Here is a 20,236-nt window from a genome sequence, read left to right on the forward strand (position 1 = left end):
AGTAGGCAAGGAAATTGCTTTCTCTTAGGCCCTAGGTTTGTTTGGTTTGGGGTTTGTTTTTTTTTGCAAAAAAAAAAGACGTGGTGTTTGCAAAATGGGACAGTACAAGTGAGATCAGGGTTGCAAACCGATGTAGTTTGTCCCAAGAAGATTCCAGTCGCCAATTGACTAGAGTTAGCAGCCTGATGGGCTAGTTCTCAGGATTCCAGGTTTTAGAGGCTGGCTGGTCAAGACTTGTACAGTAAGGCAGACTTTAAGAAGCAGGTTTTTAAATGTGATAGCTCTGGGAAAATCCCACAGATTCCAATTTGTAAATCATATAACTCAAGATCTGCGATAATCCATCTTTTACTTTCTCCGCTTGCAAACAGCTACGCATTAATGTATCGAACCCCGAAGATTGTTCCACTTTGAGCATAGTGATATATAAGCGCCACCTTTTTTAGTACAGAATAAAATAACACTGAAATCCATCCCTCGCTAGCAGGTGCTGAAGAGCAACCAATCAATTTCGACCAACTCTCTGTCAATTCTACAAGACATATGTAGACTGGGTTAGTTAAACATTAAATCATTCTGGTAACAGTTACAGTTTTAGCCAAAATCTGAACTTGAGCAATATTACTACTCATGAGGGGCTGGCGGCACAACTAGTTTGCATGTGTGAATTGGATGAGCTCCCCCTTTCAAATCTATATGACATTACTATTTAAATGTCCCCCGGCAATTTCTCTTGTCGGAAAGTGGCCAGTTTGGAAACAACTATGCAGAGCTGTAACTATAGAACAGAAATAATTTTGTCAAGTCTCTCATTTAGATTTTGGGCGATCTGTTCCTTCTATTATTAACCTGACACAGGACTCTGAAGCGCCACCCACATCCGCCCAAAATCACTTCCTGGGTTAAGAAACACACACACACACACACACACACACACACATACCTCCCAAACTCCCAAGCTTATCTGATCTGATCTTGCTGACTGTGGCTATCGAGACGTATTCATTGTGCTGCCGAGGATCCAAGCAGACACCATGAAGATTCAATTAGCAGCAGCACTCTCCAGTCTATTTCTTTGCCTGATTTTCCTGGTGCTTACCACATCCTCTGCTGGAGAAGGGCTTGGAAAGGGTTAGGCATCTCTTTTCTTTTTGTTTGTATTTCAACTTTTATGATTGCTATAAATAACTAAATAAATCTGTAATCAGGAGGATCCCTTCCCCGCACTCCAGAAATGTATTTAATATTTGCAATAATGCATTCAAATAGTAATTTTGATTATTTAGGTAAATTTCATCGGTGAGGGGGTAAGGACTAAGTGCTTTAGTGGTAGAACTGAGTCTGAAATATACAAGATATTATGGTGCCAGGCCATATATTAGTTATGAACAATTGCAGTGCAGTCCTGATACAGTAGGAAATGCGTTAATATTGTGGGAGTGGAGAAGAGGGGGCTTGGCAGGTTTATTCTTTTTCAAAACTGCCAATTGCTGGCTGTAGCAGACCTGCCAAGTCTCATTCTCTTTTTGAAGATTTGTTCATCCTGAGTTAGCTTTAAGGCAGTTTCTAAAATTTCTTTGGTGTTGAAGGATTTTGTAAAGGGTCTTTCAAAGAAATCTCAATTAAAATTTCAATTTCCCCTTCAGATTGTCCCATTTTGACATCCCTACAACTATGCAATGTAAGCACATTGGGGTATGGCTAGGAAATAGGTGATCAAGTGGGTATTTTATATTTTTTCCTTTAGTTTTTAGCTCTCTCTACTGTTCAAATTCCAGGAAGCTGTACTTCCACTACAATCCCCTCTCTTGTCACTTGTTCTGACTCAATCCCTTCTAGCCATATTATTTTACTTTTTACGTTACTTACTGATTTCAGCTTTTCTTAATAAACCTGTAGTTGTTCGACCATCCTGTACTGTACCATGATTTGGATTTATCTTTCCCCAGCTCTGTTCAGTCCACCTTACTTTACTTCCCTATCTTTGTTCTAAAGTCTGGAATATGAAGAGCAGGTTCAGTCAGTGCATCAATGTTCTTGACTATGTTCTTCAGTGACAGGGAAGAAGTGTCTTTAGTATTACTAGTTATCTTTTTTGATAGTTGAATTTAAACTCCATAGGTCCCTATTTTTAAAAATAAGGTTATTTCATAAGCTGTTGAGTGTTGCATTTTGTTAGTAACAGAATTCCATTCACCATGGAAAGGTTCTTAATTTTGTTGATAATAAAACTATTAATATTAGTCAGGTCATGGGAGGGAGGGAGGGAAGACTGTGATGATTTTATTGTTAATGAATGTAGTCATCCTTGCTTACTAGAAAAAACTGTGATCTAATGTGTATTTAAATATCTTTGATTACAAGAAATAATGCTCCTCTTCCTCCCCTTGCGTATGTTATGTAAGGTTCCCTTACACCATACAGTCTTGTCCCTATTAACATCAGAGACTTCTGCCTATTTACAGCCTGATTCGGCAAAATGCTTAAGCAAGCATATACTTAAGTCACATTGAACTAGATTTAAGCATGTACTAAAAGTGAAACACATACTTAAATACTTTTGCAGAAAAGGCACTTTAACAGATGATAGAATTTAGTCCTATACAGAAATATATTGTAGCAGTATGGTTAAATTTTTAATATATGGCAAAGATGCCTGCAGGCCTGGATAGGCACACTTATGTACTGATTAACACTAAATAGAAAAATAGCATAGTGATAGGTGAAAGCCATGCTGTTGTATGGGTGTAATTCATAATGTGTGAAAAAAGCAAAAAAAATTTCTGAGAACTTCAACACTGGACAGTAACAGGCTGTGAATCCCAGTGGTGAATGAACCTAGTAATATTCTATACAAAAAGAGCTCTCAGCTCTGTTTGTAGCTGTTTCCATAGCTTCACACTAACTCAACAGACATTCTAAACTTCAGAGTGACACAGAGACAAACCTACTATCGTATTCGATGGATAATGCTGATAGATGCCAGCTCTATCATCAGATAGCAGATCTTGGTGCCATTCTGCATCCTATCCTTGTTTTCAGTTCAGGATACGCAGCTTGGATTGCATATCTGTTAATTACAGAATTGGTGGGACTTCTTGTATGAATAAGGGCATGCAGAACTGAGCCCCCATGTTCTTTAATAATTGACTAAAATGTATGAATATTGGAATTTTCCCCAATCTTCTTAGACATTGCATATTATGAAAGAAGATTATGAAAATTAATTTTACCCAAAAAATCCAATATTCACAGATGAAATTTGATGATTCCTGGGCATATCCAGGGGCGTGAAGCACCTTGGTATTGCTCATCCTTAGTATGAGGAAATCTTGCCTGTGCGTCAGCTCCCTGACTACCCCAGCCTCTGGCAGTGCTACCCTCCAGGGCTCTGCAGACCTTGCTTTCTCTCTGCAGGTTAGCAATAGGCACACCCCTCTCCCAAGTCCTCTGAACACTCTCTGTAAGATCCAGCTGCTTATTCACTGAACACTTAGAATTACTAGGCCTACTGTTTCCAAAGGAACAATACCCCACATTTTACTAGTTATACCTTAGAACACAGCTCTGCTGAACACACAGCACTTAGATATATGTATAGTACAAGAGTAAGTTTATTATCCAAGAACAGAGATTCAAGAGCAGGGCCAGCTCCAGGGTTTTTGCCGCCCCAAGCAGCAAAAAGAAAGAAAGAAAAAAAGAAAGAAAAAGGAAAAAAAAGCTGCAATTGCAATCTGCAGCTCTACCACCATTGCTTCAGTCTTTGGCGGCAATTCAGCAGCTGGTCCTTTGCTCCGAGAGGGACTGAGGGACCCGCCGCCCAAGACCCAGACGTGCCGCCCCTCACCATTGGCCGCCCCAAGCAGCTGCTTGCTGGGCTGGTGCCTGGAGCAGGGCCCTGTTCCAGTGATAGTGAGTATGAATATTGAAAACAAATGGTTACATATTAAAAACATTCTTGCTAAAAGAAGGGAAATAAAACTAGTTGATCGTGTCCTTAAGTGTCAGAAAATATATTTATCTGTCATTTGACATCTTAAATCATGCTACTTTTATAAACCTTTCCCTTTTCCAGGTTTTGGAGATCACATTCATTGGAGGACACTAGAAGATGGGAAGAAAGAGGCAGCAGCCAGGTATGTTATACAATTGAAATTCACAGAGTGGCTTTACATTAAAAAGAGAAAAAAGATTCTGCACTGATCCTATATTTAATCAGACTAGTTATGTGTAAATATATCCAGGTGGTATAGGAGAACCTACAGACCCAGATAATACATCAGAGAGAAAGCATTTTACATTTGTTAATGATAAACTCTGATCCTGCAATCAGATCTTCCAGATAGATAGATCCTTGAGGCCGTGTAGATCTTCATAAATTTACATAGGTCTACCCAAAAATCCAGTTGCTTGGATTGTGGCTGTATTGCATCATTGAGCTGAACAGAAGATTATCATGCTTTTTGACAACCTATTACAATATAGAAAGAAACATAGGCCCCAGTCCTGCAAACATTTAAACAAGTGCTTAACTTTATGTACATGAATATTTTGTTTGGAGCTCAACAAGACTACTTGCCATTGCATGCATAAATGTTTGCAGGACTGAGGCCATAGAGTTAATTGAAAGGATTATTTTACTATCATCTGTGACACCAATCTGGAAGTGTAAAATATTTTCTTATTTTAAAAAATATAAAATTACAGCCTACCTTTTTGTGAAAGATATAGCTAGAATTTGAATTTTGCGTTCAAACTGATCCATCTGTTTTTTCCCACTCACAATATGAGAATGTGTAATAAGGACATAAAATTAACATAGTAGGTGCAGTTAGAGAAATCTAAGGTGGCAGTTAACTGTATGTAATGGCATCCATGTGATATGCCTTCCCAAAAACCATGCTACTGCAGTATTTGTGGTAATTACTGCACTATTGTTTTTCCATAGAAAAGTAATATGTGATCTTACGCAGTCCGCCTTACATTTAGCGAGACAAGCCAGTGGGTGGGAGGTTGTCAAGCATTGACAGTGAGCTGTCTCTTCCTTAGTCTTGGCTAATGCAGTGAATGATCAGTCAGTGAATTTCAAAGCCTCATCTTCCATTGCTGGAAGGGCAGACCCAGGTGACATCTCTATCCAGATTCTGTAGTATCTTCCAGGTTTCAGAGTAGCAGCTGTGTTAGTCTGTATCCGCAAAAAGAACAGGAGTACTTGTGGCACCTGAGAGACTAACAAATTTATTTGAGCATAAGCTTTCATGGGCTACAGCCCAGTTCATCAGATGAAGTGGGACTTATGCTCAAATAAATTTTAGTCTCTCAGGTGCCACAAGTACGCCTGTTCTTTTTGTAGTATCTGAGTGTCTGTGAGTGGCAAAGCTTGTATGGGACCAAGGAGTGCATAGGTGAGACAAAACCTTGTGTGTAGGTGAGACAAAACCCTGTGTGTGTGCGTGTGATGGGGTGACTGAGTGTCATGCCCTGGGGTGGCACCGTGAGGTGGCTATGTGCTATGGAGAAGCTGTGTACAATGGTCTGGGGTGATGCTCTCTGGGGTGTCAGTGCCGGGGGGTGGCTGGTTGCCATGGCCTGGGGTGATGCCCTGTGGCATGGCAGTGCCAAGGTGTGGCTGGTTGCCCTGGCATGGGGCACGCCCAGTGGGGTGGTAATGCCATGGGGTGGCTGGTTGCGATGGCATGGGGCATGTCCGGTGGGGTGGTAATGCCATGGGGTGGCTGGTTGCAATGGCATGGGGCGATGTCTGGTGGGGTATCAGTGCTGTGGGGTGGTTGGTTGCCATGGCCTGGGGTTATGCCCTGTGGAGTGGCTGGTTGCCATGCCATGGGGCAATGGCAGTGCCATGGGGTGGCTGGTTGCATTGGCATGGGGCGATGCCCGGTGGGGTGGCAGTGCCGTGGGGTGACTGGTTGCCATGGCATGTGGCGCACCTGGTGGGGTGGCAGTGCCGTGGGGTGACTGGTTGCCATGGCATGGGGCGATGCGCGGTGGGATGGTAGTGCCGTGGGCTGACTGGTTGCCATGGCATGGGGCGTGCCCGGTGGGGTGGTAATGCCATGGGGTGGCTGGTTGCAATGGCATGGGACACGCCTGGTGGGGTGGTAATGCCATGGGGTGGCTGGTTGCGATGGTATGGGGCGATGCCTGGTGGGGTGTCAGTGCTGTGGGGTGGTTGGTTGCCATGGCCTGGGGTTATGCCCTGTGGGGTGGCTGGTTGCCATGCCATGGGGCAATGGCAGTGCCATGGGGTGGCTGGTTGCGTTGGCATGGGGCGATGCCCGGTGAGGTGGCAGTGCCGTGGGGTGACTGGTTGCCATGTCATGGGGCAATGGCAGTGTCATGGGGTGACTGGTTGCCATGGCATGGGGCGTGCCCGGTGGAGTGACAGTGCCGTGGGGTGGCTGGTTGCCATGCCATGGGGCAATGGCAGTGCCATGGGGTGGCTGGTTGCGTTGGCATGGGGCGATGCCCGGTGGGTGGCAGTGCCGTGGGGTGACTGGTTGCCATGTCATGGGGCAATGGCAGTGTCATGGGGTGACTGGTTGCCATGGCATGGGGCGTGCCCGGTGGGGTGGCAGTGCCGTGGGGTGGCTGGTTGCCATGGCATGGGGCGCGCCTGGTGGGGTGACAGTGCCGTGGGGTGACTGGTTGCGTTGGCATGGGGCGATGCCCGGTGGGTGGCAGTGCCGTGGGGTGACTGGTTGCCATGTCATGGGGCAATGGCAATGCCATGGGGCAATGGCAGTGTCATGGGGTGACTGGTTGCCATGGCATGGGGCGCGCCTGGTGGGGTGACAGTGCCGTGGGGTGACTGGTTGCCAGGCCATGGGGCAATGGCAGTGCCGTGGGGTGACTGGTTGCCATGGCATGGGATGCGCTTCCCTCGTCCCCAGCCCTCCCCTCCCTACATAGGGGCGTTAGAGCCTGACATCGTCTCATGCTTAGGGCCAATCCCTCTTGTTGCCCTGGGGACGGGAATGACGTTGCTTGACCTCCGCGGATGTGCTTGGGATGGACTTCCGGGTTACAATGGCGGCGTCCCTGGCCGTGGCAGGAAGATGCCGCTTGTGGTGTTGTGCGGGCTGGCGGGCAGCGGGAAGAGCCGCCGGGCCGAGGAGCTGCGGGGGGCGCTGAGCGAGGAGGAGCGGCCGGTGCACGTGGTGGCAGAGGCGGTGGGGGGCCGCGCGGCGTTGCGCGCCGAGGTGGAGCGGCGGCTGAGCCGGCGGGACGTGGTGATCGTCGACGCGGGGAACGAGCTGAAGAGCTTCCGCTACGAGCTCTACTGCGTGACCAAGCATGCGGGCACGCCGCATTGCCTGCTGCACTGCGCGGGGGGCGCCCCGCACCCGTCCGCGGGCCCCTTCGAGACCCCGGACTCACGGAACCGCTGGGACCGGCCCCTCTTCACCGTGCACGGGCAGGAGCCGCTGCCGCTGGCGGAGATCCGCGCCGCCCTCTTCGAGAGCAGGCCGCCCCCGCCCAACCAGTCCACCCGCTCGCAGCCCCTGCAGTCCGCCGGCTTTCTCCACCAGCTGGACCGGGTCACCCAGGAAGTGCTGGCTGCCGTGCTGGCTGCCCAGAGGAGTGGGGCCCAGCCTGGGGAGCTGATCCAGGTGTCTGGGGCCAGCGAAGGGCTGGTGCTGAACCGGCCCCTGGGTATGGCTGAGCTGAGTCGGCTCCGTAGGCAGTTCATCAGCTATACCAAAATGCACCCCAGTGAGGAGAACCTGCCCCAGCTGGCCAACATGTTCCTGCAATACCTGAGCCGCAGTATCCAGTGACCCCTGTAGTCTCCCCAGTCCAGCGTCTGCACAGGAGGGCCGGCTAATGGGGTCCAGTCACTGAGAGCCTCCACACACCCCAAAATAAGAGTCTCTGCCAACAGGAAGTTGGCTTTTCCTAGTCATTGTTCTCCAGTGCCTGGACCAGGAATCTGTGCTGATAGGAGGAGGGCCCTGCATTACCCATCATCAGAGTAAGAGTATCCAGCCAGAGTGGGTGTGGGGAACCAGCTGTGGTGGTCCATGATACCTGCTAACAGGAGTTGTGGGTGTGCACGCGCACCACTTCCCCCCCAGTAGCAGCCTCAGCAACTGAGTAGGAAAGCCTGACAAAGGCAGCTAGCCATCAGGTCCTCAGGCGTCCAAAAAGTCTACTAATGGGGCTATGGAGAGCCAAACCCCACTAACTATATGGCCTCTGCAGTGTCCGAAGAAGAATGCTACAGGGGAGCCGAGCTCTCATGCTGCTGCAACATCTTGAGAAAGAACAATCTTTCATCTGAGTTTTTTCTAAATAAGGCAAAGATAAGATGTATACATCAAACTGTACAAAGGAGGCCTTGCTGCTCTAGGATTGGGACTTAAAGCCTTTTTAAAAAATGCTGGTGTTTTCAAAAGTTTGTCTGAACCCAGGAAATTAATCTTCAAAATTTGGACAGTGGAAACTTGCGTACTTAGTGTACTCAAATGTCTGTTTCTTTTTTTGAAATCCTGTGCCTAGGATGGAATGAAATAATTTACTTTCAAAACAATTATTTCAGCAACTTTCTGTGGCTTCTTTTCCAAAGTCATTAGTAGATCATGGGCTAACTACACTAATTGTTCAGTTAACAGTAGGTGCTCTCACAATGAGGATGATCTGAATTGTACTTCGTTATTACCATATCTGCTCTGATTGCATACAGCCCTTGGAACTCTTTTTATGTGCCTTAATTAAGAGATTATATGGCAAGTTAGCATATGGCAAGTGGGGTGTAAATCTACATTCTGTACTGTGCTTCCCAGTAACTGCATGCACCTCCTACTGTGCACTAAAATTTCCCTAGTGCTCTGTGAACAGTAGTAGGTCAAAGCACACTAGGTAATTTTTAGTGAGCAGCAGCATGGGCCACACAGTTAGTGAATGATATACTAGAGGGCTGTAGATTTACACCCCAGCTTGCCATGCACTAATTCCTGTTTACAGACATCCCTGCTTCCTACCTCAGCTGTGGATCCTGTCCTTCTATTTAACTCTAATCTTAGTATGAACCCTCTCCCTGCATATGCATAGCTGCTTCTCTTTGCCTTTTGAGGAAGGCTTCCCTCCCTATTAAACATTCATTTCTTTGTCTGGAATGATGGGATAAAGTGGAGGGGTCACTTCAGTGAGTATAAAAGTCCATACGCTCTGACTGCCTAATAATATCTACCAGTCACTACATGGATTTGTATATTGTGAGACTGAAAAATGACTATAGCTGCTGTGTAAAGAGACCCCACTTTGCCCCCTTTGGGAAGTTAAATGGAAAAGAATAAAAGCTGGGAAATGTGTGGTCAAAAGCGGTAAAACATTTCTGAGACATGATTTGCAGAGAATTGTATTTTAGTAATGATAAACCCTTCAGTTTAAAATCTGTCTAGATAATCTTGCCCTTGATAGTAGAGTGTGATACTAGACCAGGTGCTGGCTGGCAGGACTGTGTTTCCTTATTAAATGGGAATCATTGATACTGTTATAACTTCAGTATATCTTTTGGATAAATCTGTCACCTTACTGCTGAAGAAAATTAAAGGGCAAAATCATGCTGAGCTACATGAAAGAAATCCGTGGAGGTGTAACATTCTGTTTTCTCAACATCCCTTAGTATGTTTGATGTTCTAATATTATTTTGGGCAGGAAAATATGTGCCCATGTTCTGTGTATACTACAGAGAAACAGCATCTATGCTGATAATATATTTCTGTGGTTAAAATTGAAATTGACCATACATGCTTCTCTTAGCACAATTTCCTCCCTTTCTTAGTACTCAGGACTATAATTGGTTATAACTGGAAGGGCTCTTCCATTCATACCTCCCATTCTTTTCTATAAATTTAGGTAATTCAATGCCATCATCCACTGCAAGATGGAACAATATAATGTAAGGAACAATCTAGTTTCAATTGAATCAAGCATTAACTCTACCACCACTGCCCTCAGAAGACTTTTACTTTAAGCTTAATTGGCAAAAATCCCATGCCACACTCCTCTAAAATCCTGGCTCCTTGCCTGCATCTATTGTGCGCTTTCTCTGGTGCCAGATTGCCTTCTGTGTTCTCCATGTATCAGCTGTCCCTGCAAAGATACTGCCACTTTTTACATGGGGGTATTTCTTGGCCCATATCCCTCTGGCTGCAGCAGCCTCTGGCCCTGTGAAGGGGTTTGGGATCTATCTTACTAAAGGTGTGTGGCCATTGTGATGTGGCTTTAAAAATCCTCCTGTTACATTTTTCCTTTTACATGCCCCTCTCTTGTTAGAAAAAGACTATAAGTTGCAAAGAGAGACTGTCAAGTCAAAAAAAAAAAATCTTAGAGCTGTGCGAGGTGGGAAAAAAACCTCAATGTATCGCGTCTCTGCTCTGCAGAACTTTTTGTCTTGTCTTCAAGTATCGCAACTAATGGTGTGCACTACTTCCTTTTAAGAGATTATTTCCACAGCTGAATGTATCTAACTGATGGAGTTTTTTTCCCCCCTGCTATTCAGATACATTTTCCTTTTCTTCATCATATTATTCCTAGTTATAATCTCATACTTTCTTGCTTAGTTTTTCTTGTATGCAAACAAGTTCTGGCTAACCCTGTACAGCTGATTGACTTGCATGACTTTTTTTTATTTTTAAACAGTTTTTATAATATTCCCCTGCAGTGTTAACAGGCCAAAGGTTATAGTAGGCCTGCACAACATACAGCCCGCTAGGGGATTCCAAATCCCACGCACACGAGAAACACAGCGCCGGTGGGCAGCCCAGAGCCCTTTAAATCCCAGCTGTGGCCAGGATTGAAAGGGCTCTGAGCTGCCCGCAGCCAGGGGGAGCCCCGGAGCCCTTTAAATCCCAGCAGCTGTTTTCTTTGGAGTAATGTGGCCCTCACCGCTTTACGAGTTGTGCAGGCTTGGGTTATAGCATTGTGCTGTTTGCATGAAAACCTGAAAGTGATTATAAATAAAAGTGAAACTCACTATACATATGAAAGTATATCATCCAAACAGAGATGCCTACAGCAAATGAACAACATGAGTGAAATCTTAGCCCTGACTGAAGTAATGAGCAGTAAAGTCATCTTCTGAAATTCTTATTTTTAATGTAAGATGTCAAAAAATGCTATGTAAAATTTGTTTCAAAAATTTGACTCCATCTTAGTGACCCCCCTGTACATTTTTCCATAAAATTTTGTTTTCAAGAAAACAAAGGCAGTATTTACTTTTATTTTCACTAACCAGTGAACTTACCTCCATCAAAACTGTTTTGGACTACCATGATCCATATTTAATTAAAAACTTCATTCAGTGTAACTTCTTACTCTTTACCCAATCACAATCTGTGTAAAATGACAGTTGTAGCGGCCCTTTCCTATGTTCTTCACAGCATGGTATGAAATATATGTAGCTAGAAATCTAGTTACTACACCAGGCATGTTCCCTCTCTCCCTAAGGCTAACACTTTCAGGTTCTGTCTGGAATGACTTCATATTCCTATATCCAAAAAACCTTCAAAAAAAACAACTTGGTGACTTAAAATGGAAGTCAAGGCTTAGCTGATATACAAATCTTGGGGGAAATATTGTTTGGCTTTGTATTTTCAAAAAAACAACGCAAATACCCCCCCACCCAGTTTATTGAAATAATCCACTCCAATCAAATCACATGTTGTTTATCAACTCTACCTGTAAGTGTGCCGTTTTCTGATCATGTGTTAAAATGTATTTCTGAATTAGCAGTATGTTAGACCAGGTCAATTTCATACTTCCCAAACTGAAGAAAATAAAGACAAAAACCCTCAAAAGTCTACCCTAGAGATGGCGGCTTTCTAGCGCGGAGGAATCTTGCTTTGTGGAAAGTGCTATATAACTCTGAGATGTTAGTGAAGAAGCAGGAGTCCTTTCTAGGACAAGATTTTAGAAGAACTTGTTTGCTTGGAGTTAATTTATTAACAGGTGGTATCTCTGTATACAGAATTAGTAGGACACATGGCCATATAGTGGCTGGATTGAAAAGGTTCGGAATCCATCAGCATTTTATTGAAATCATTAGGGATCTCTATGAGGATTGTTTTACACGGGTGTGGGCGGGTGATAATTGTACAGAGTCTATTTTAATTAAAAGGGGAGTTAAACAAGGGGATCCTCTGTTTGAAGCATTGTTAAAGGAGGATTCGACCAAAGGTCTTGGTTGGGCTAAATTGGAGAGAGTTTGTTTTGCTTTGGTAGAGAGAGAAGGTAGGATTGAGGAAGGACAGGTTGAGTTGAGAAGTAATGTGGGAAGAAATCCTGTGTCCACTCTTTGGAAAGGGTTCAGAAAAGACCTACTAGAATGATTTGATGTCTGGGAAACCTGACTGACAGGGAAAGACCTAAGAAACTCTGTTTAGCTTATCCAAGAGAAGGTTAAGAGATGACTTGATCATTGTCTACAAGTACCTGCATGGGGAAGAGATTTCTGATGGTACATGACTAATACATCAGACAAAGGTATAAAAATATCTAGTGATTTGAAACTGAAGCTAGGCAAATTCAGACTAGAAATAAAGTGTAAATTTTTAAACAGTTAAATAATTAAGTATTAGAACAACTTGTATGGGGATACAAATGGGTTCTCAATTACTTTAAGTCTTTAAATGACTAAGATGTCTTTCTGAAAGATATACTATAGCTCAAATTGAAGTTAGGGGCTTCTGCTGATGCAGAAATTAGTGGGTGTGGCTCTCTGACTTGTATTATGTAGAATGAAATAGACTAGATCATAATTGTCCCTTCTGGCTTTAAAATCTACAGATATAGTAGAAAAATGTTTACTTTTTCTTGGGAGTTTTGTTTAATAATAAGTATATATGAAGGAACTAGCAAATCAGTATTTGGACTCTTCAGAAAGGTTCAGCAAAAACTTCTAGTAGTTGATTGAGGGAACCCCTATTTTAAACAATGTCCTTCATATGAGCCCACATCTGCAGCTCTCCACATTTCCTCCTCAAGTGAGCCCCAAGATACTTTTGGTGATTCCCAACGTGCTTCATCGAAAGGAATATGAAAACCAACACAAGGGTTTATGGAATGTTTCTGATAGAGGGTTGTTGCTTCATCAGAAAGTCTAGAGCAGGGTAGGCAACCTATGGCACGTGTGCTGAAGGTGGCATGCGAGCTGATTTTCAGTGGCACTCATACTGCCCGTGTCCTGGCCACCGGTCTGGGGCGCTCTGCATTTTAATTTAATTTTAAATGAAGCTTCTTAAACATTTTTAAAACCTTATTTACTTTATATACAACAATAGTTTAGTTATATGTTGTAGACTTATAGAAAGAGACCTTCTAAAAACATTAAAATATATTTCTGGCACGCGAAACTTTAAATAAGATTGAATAAATGAAGACTCGGCACACCACTTCTGAAAGGTTGCCAACTCCTGGTCTAGAGAAAGGGAATGGGAGTGGGCTCATGAAATTATCTTTTGAGAACCTTTTGCCAGAAGCTGAGACTGGACTACTTGATAATTGTCCTGCTCTGTTCATTACCTCTGAAGCATCTGGCACCAGCTGTTGTTGGAGGACAAGATACTGGGCTAGATGGACCATTAGTCTGACCCAATATGGCCGTTCTTATGTTCTTAACATTCTGTTACCACGACCTCATTTCTGTTGTTGTAGATCATAGATTTTTAGTGCCTGACAGAGTGAATAGGTGCCATATAACTATACCAATAGCCATCATTACCACTTAGAGAATGAGATTGTTCTGGTCTTTGGCCATCAATCAGCTTATTCATTATTATTTTTTAACTGTTTCCAGGCTACAACCTGGAACTGTCGGACCACTGTGCCCCCTTAACTCTCCTCCCTGGGCTGACTCTTACAATGCTGTTGTAGTGACAAGTAGCAAACCTCTTCAGGTGCTGTGATCACTCAGCCAACAACATGCAGAGACATAGCGAGCTAAATTGTATGAAGCTCTCGAACCTACTCATGACCTATACAGAAAGGGAGACACCAGCTAATCCCTCAGGTCCCAAGTCTTGCACCCCAGAAATGTACTGTCTTACACTGCTCGAGACCTTCTCTTGAACAATGCAAACTCATTAATTAGTTCACCATTTCGTCGAAGGATAGTGGATGTGCTCAGCCTTTGTAATCTGAGCAGATTCTCCAGGCACTTCAAACAAATTCACTGGTAAGGATAAAACATTAAAATAAGTTTATTAACTACAAAAAATAGATTTTAAGTGATTGATCGCTATGCCTGACACTTCTAATATTGCTTACATAAGAAAAGAAAATTACAGTCTAAATTCTACACTTTATTAGACTAAACAAGATTTGAATCAAGCAGTTTTTCTCACCCCACTGGATGTTCCAGGCCATTTGCAGTTCTCAATACACAGGCTGAATTCTCTTCTCAGCCTGCCAATCTCCTCAGTTCAAAGCCTTTGTCTTCCAAACAATCTTCCAGATGTTGAATAGGGGGAGGAGAAAGGCCCAGTGGTGATGTCATTGACCCTCATTTATACTTTCTGTCCAGGTGCTAGAAAGATCCTTGCAGGGAAGTGGGGGTTAGATAGCCCCCATTATGTACATGTCCTCTCTGAGGAGTCACTGGGAGAATGGATTCTTCTTAATGGGGCAGCAACATGTCTGACCTTGATGTAAATCTGTTTTGTCTTGCATCTGATGAAGTGGGTTGTAGCCCATGAAAACTTATGCTCAAATAAATTTGTTAGTCTCTAAGGTGCCACAAGGATTCCTCATTGTGTTTGCTGATACAGGCTACCACTCTGAAACCTATCTTGTCAGTGTTAGCAGCTCCTTTGTTACCAGTGAACGGCTAGTTGTGGGCGTTTCCCAGACTCAATATATTTCAGTCATACGCACACAGAGCAAAACTTCATGACTTCAGATACAATGGTAACACACACAATTCATCAGAATAGTAATGTTCAGCCAATCATAACTTCTCAAATGATACCTCACAAGGCATCTTTGTACAAAACATAATCATATCACAGTGGTGAATATGAGGGTTCCAGAATCCCATTTTGTGGCAGAGAGAGTCACAGTGGCATTTTATTGAATTATTTGGTGCTGATGTTTATAACTTGGGAAGACTTTAGCAAGAAAACAAAGCTTTGGGAGCACAATAGAATCAGTTTACATCTATGACCTTTTCCAGTAGCTAGGGCCTTTTTAAAAGTTTTAATTACTGAAAAGTGCATTTCAGAGTTTCATTGAGGAATGCAGTCTTGTTAAGTGTCTTAGAATTGATGTCAGTTGTGCTTTGTTTTTTTCTTAAGTGGTTTGCCTCTAATGATTATCATCCACAAGTCCTGGTGTGGAGCTTGCAAAGGTATGTGAATTTAATTCTAGAGCATTTTAAAATCCTTAATGGAAGGTTTCTTTGTACAGGTCAATTATTATTTACATTTGAACCATAATATGTGTTATATTTGCTTTTTGCTCAGATCCATATAATAGTGCACCAATAGAAATCTTCAATGCAATAAATTAATAGCTGTCCAAATCCATGCTATAAATTTGTTTGTTTTTTTAAAAAAACACACACCAAATGGGAGGTACCTTCCATTTCTATTGAAGGCCTAATCCTTGGTATGGAAAATTATAAAAGTTTGAAAGACCAGTAAACCTGCATATTCCAAACTGGTCTTTCTCAGTGGATGGTTAGATTTTCGCCTCGTTCAGTGATGTAATGGAACTGGCTAACCATAATGACATAGGTCTACAAATGTAGGTGAGGTGGATTGGGTAGTTTAGGTGACTGATAATGGGTAGAGAAAGCTTTTTGCTTCTGTACGATTGGTTCAAAAATTACCCATATGACTATTTTTGGCTGGTATTATTCATCTGACTGATCACTGAGGATTGGGCTAGTTAGCTTTCACTCTGGGTTATGGGTTCAGTAATTTGAGACAAAGATTTGGTTACTTACTATTCAGTGATGAGCACCTAACCTCTAGAAGAAGGGATGGAGTGGTGATTTTGCTGTAGGTCTGAATGGTGTTGGGTTTTTTCTTACAGTTTTCTCTTCTCTCTCCCTCCCTTCTTTTTCTTCTTAGCTTTAAAGCCAAAGTTTGCTGAATCCAAGGAGATCTCCGAACTTGCCCATAATTTTATTATGGTAAACCTTGAGGTAGGCTTCCCTACAGTTCATGTCCATGCTACTATTTTGTAACTGAGCATTTGTCACTTATTTCTTATAATTATTTATTTCGCCTGACTCCATCCCTTCCTAACTAAATTCTTAGTATTATTGATTAGATACAAAGTATTGACTGATACAACTGACTGTTTAAAAAATAAAACCTTTACTGTATTGTTATATGGTTTTGTTCATGTAGCTGATTCTCTTCCATTTTATTTTTAACAATCTGTACATTGTACTATTCCCCAATAATAGGAAAGGAAATCGCTTTTCTATACACATTTATTACCTATAAAACATTCCAGGACCAAAATAGAGAGTCCATTTAATGTAAATTGGTGAAAATATTTGATTTAATTTTACAATTATCTTTACAACTGTTACTTGCTGGGTGACCTTTTTCCTTTGTTGACAAAAGTAGAGGATTTTGCAGTCATTTATCTTCTTTTCAAGCTGTTCATGTTAATTAAATCTACCATTTTATAACAGCCACTGGAAGAAAATAGTTTTAAAGTAAATGTTACATTTTGTTAGATCCCTTGCTTAGAAAGCAGAATGTTGTCTTACTTCTGTCTTGCACACCTAGGATGAAGAAGAGCCAAAGGATGAAGCTTTTAGCCCTGATGGTGGTTATATTCCCAGAATCCTTTTCATGGGTAAGGCATGCTCACTGTTGTTACAGCCTCTTATAGGACTACTTTGTCATCCTCACCACCTACACATTTTAATCACTTTCTCGTTTCACAGATCCCAGTGGGAAGGTCCATCCAGAGATTATAAATGAGAAAGGAAACCCAAGCTACAAGTATTTCTACATCAATGCTGATCAAGGTATGCGAGAATGAGCTCTAAATTTGAATTGAGTGGGAGTGCATTGCAGGTATGTCATAGGAATGGCAGCTAATGTACGCTTGGTTTTTGAGTGGAGGTAACCTGTAGTTTACAGCACAGCTGGAAGCTGTTACAAATAAGGCGAATGAATGGGTTTTTTTGCATCTTGTGGGTGGATGGATAGACCTGTATTACAGAATCATGATGTAAAATAAAAGCTTTTCTGGTCATTTCAAATTCAGCCTGTGACTTCTGATGTAAATGTGGACACTTCTCCATTTGTGTACTTTCCCTTTTCACACAACTGTAAGAAGACAACCTCATTTAAGAAGAATTAATTGACTTTGTTTTCTATCTCTTCAGTAAAGTATGTAAAAAGACATTAGGACCAGGTGCTAGCTGTGAGCAATGTGGCCCTGTTATGTGTGATATAAGCTGGTTAATTAACAACACTCTGTTCTCAAATCAAGAAATGTCTGATTGTGAATCTCTTGGGCCCTGTCTATGCTCTGGAAACTTTTTTCAAAAATATCTTGCCAGCCTAACTCTGTCAGTATCAGAAATCTTCAGAGCCCTAGTATAGATCAGATGCTGCTAGCATTTTAAGAACCATGTCATCTAACCATGTTAAGAGTGGGTCTAATTGACATTGATTACAGCTGTGCCAGTCTACATTACGACTCCCAAGACTGCTAACACCAGTGGAGATGATCTGGAGGGAGATTGTAGACATGGCCCTAAAATAATCAGTTGGGAAGGGTAGCTATTCTGTTCTTTGGAGGGTGATGAAGAGGAATAACAAGGGGAAAAAAAAAGACCTCTCTAAGGGTTTGCCAGACTTATAGTCCATCCCAAAAGCATCATACTTGATCTTGAGGAAAACTAAGCCCTACTCATAGAATGCATTTAGCTCATGATACAATTTACTGGTATATTGTAAACAATCGTGGGTTGGTTGTCTTGGAGACTGAATCACAGCAGCAAGTAGAGCAATGCAGGCTTCCCCATGCTGGCCCACTTGTTTACCTCAACCCTGGAGAGGCCACCTGCCTATGAGAGAGTAGTTCAGGTTCACTGCTCAACCTTGCTGTTGAGTGATCCAACAAGGCCGAGAGCTGTGATAGTGTGTTTTTTACATGGTAAAACAGAGAGAATCTTTCTAATGATATTCTGAATTAAAAAACTCAATTCCTTTTAATTGTTCTGGTAGACATTTTTCTATGGTGCCTGAGAGAAGCAGGCATGAAACTGCCATTGAAGTAACAGGCCACAGGAGAATCACTTACGAATGCTGATGGGATAGATTCAGGAAAAGCTTTGCTCTGTTATATTAAAAGTGACCCATAAAAGAGAAAAATAGGTTTCTGTTGAATTTTGCGGCTGTGACTTTTAAAAAGAACAAAACAAAACAAAAAAACCGCTCTCAGCCTTCATACAATATTATTATTTTTTATTTATCTTTTACCTTAGACATATGAGGAATGCAAAACTTGTCTTCCTTGGTAATACTGGAGAGGGTCTTAGAGATGCAGATTGTTAGGGGAGTGTTACACTTGGGTATCTGTATTTAAAGTTCATCTCAGCCATTTAGGTTGTGAGCAAAAAAGTGGTTAAAAACCACTTCCCTCTCAAATTATCAGGTTTTATGTGCCTGTTATCTGATGTCATAATTCTGCTAGTTCTTCCTTTGTCCATAGAGTCAGCCAACAAAAATAGGGTGGATGAGGCATGAACTTAAAAATGGTATGGGAAAGGGGGGGGTTGGAGATATTTAATGCTTCTTTATACATCATATAGAAGGCAAAAAGAGCATAACCCTAACTTTTTTCTTTTGCAGGCTACTTCCAAGGGGTTTATTCTATAAAATTGCACCATTGGTTGATAAAAATACTTTTCATTATACGCTTCCTTACTTGTTCCATATCATATGTAGTAATGATCCAGCTGATATTCTGTATATTTAATTTGACAGTTGTCCAAGGAATGAAGGAAGCCCAAGAGAAGCTGACAGGAGATGCTTTCAAACAAAAACATCTTGGCGATGAATTATAATATATATATTGAACATTCCTTTTCCATCACCTTGAAGCTCTGAAAGGATAAATGATTTTTTTTCTTTTAATCCATTAAACATACCAAGAAATGTAGCTGCACTGGAAGGACGTAATTCTCCTCTCAATATCCTGGAAGGTTAAACCCTATCTGATTTTTCACACACCTCCATCAAATACAGTATTATCTTCTCCTCCCCGTCTAGTGTACACTTCAGTGCTTATTTACAGCTGATGGACATGCATACACAACTTCATCTTGAATGGATACATCAGATCTGTCCACATAAACAATGACCACTTGTATCCAGAGGCCTAGATCTTAACCTCTTCTTAAGAGGAATGATTTTTACACTTTCAGATAGCCAACATTTGGTCTCCAATCAGTGCTTGCTCCCCTACGTTTGACTGACATGAAGTCATCCCTTTGATTTCAGTGAGGATAGTCATGAGTAGGAGATGTGACTCAAGCCTGCTGTATTCGGAAAAGCCAAAAAAAATCAAACCAATAATTCTGCCATGAACACTAACACAAATAGAGTTATTTTGATTAATATCTAGTAGCATGTGGATTAGTCACTCTGAACATTCTTTTTCTTGTAGGAACTCTTTGTGACTTGACTTTATTTGCATTCAGGTTGAAACTCCACTTATCTATTGTATGTTCATCTTTCAACTGTTTTATTAAGAGAAGATAGATTATATTGAAGCATTATGGGGTTCTCCCCCTTCTTTGCGAAATGTTTTTGGAGAATGTCTTGCCATCACATTGTACTGTATTTTTGTACTATGGTGAAAAATAAAAATGAAAACTTTTTAAGAATAAAGTGCATGGTGAGGTTTTTTGGGGGAATGGAGTAATTTTCCATTCTTTTTAGGAATTGGAGGACTTCAAAATATGTTTAAACTGTAGTAGTGCTGATGTTGAATGTCACAGATTAAAAAGACTTTCACTTTCTTATGAAAAATGACAATCACTGCTGCTTTTCAGTGGTTGGAACAGGCCTATTTTCTGTTTTACAATAAGTCGGGAACAGAAAAGTACCAAGCGATTACCTATAGGAACTGGAAAGAAAATGATTTTTAATATATCCTAAAAATATATCACTTACCCATAAGAATGGCCATACTGGGTCAGACCAAAGATCCATCTAGCTCAGTATCCTGTCTTCTG

At 42.1% G+C, this 20,236-nt stretch overlaps 2 protein-coding genes across 2 annotated transcripts; both read left to right on the top strand.

Annotated features, from left to right (window-relative positions):
* Nucleotides 1–913: 913 nt before the first annotated feature.
* Nucleotides 914–19,889, top strand: TXNDC12 (thioredoxin domain containing 12). Its single transcript, XM_030572256.1, has 7 exons — nucleotides 914–1,131; nucleotides 4,076–4,136; nucleotides 15,315–15,367; nucleotides 16,095–16,168; nucleotides 16,767–16,836; nucleotides 16,928–17,011; nucleotides 18,984–19,889. Exons 1-7 carry the CDS (start codon nucleotides 1,035–1,037, stop codon nucleotides 19,061–19,063), a joined length of 519 nt encoding a protein of 172 aa, XP_030428116.1. The 5' UTR covers nucleotides 914–1,034; the 3' UTR covers nucleotides 19,064–19,889.
* KTI12 (KTI12 chromatin associated homolog) lies at nucleotides 7,029–10,853 on the top strand. Its single transcript, XM_030572255.1, has one exon. The coding sequence runs from the start codon at nucleotides 7,077–7,079 to the stop codon at nucleotides 7,797–7,799; it is 723 nt and encodes a 240-aa protein (XP_030428115.1). The 5' UTR covers nucleotides 7,029–7,076; the 3' UTR covers nucleotides 7,800–10,853.
* Nucleotides 19,890–20,236: the final 347 nt, after the last annotated feature.

Source organism: Gopherus evgoodei, chromosome 8, assembly GCF_007399415.2.
Source record: "Gopherus evgoodei ecotype Sinaloan lineage chromosome 8, rGopEvg1_v1.p, whole genome shotgun sequence".
In the NCBI taxonomy this organism is placed as follows: domain Eukaryota; kingdom Metazoa; phylum Chordata; order Testudines; family Testudinidae; genus Gopherus; species Gopherus evgoodei.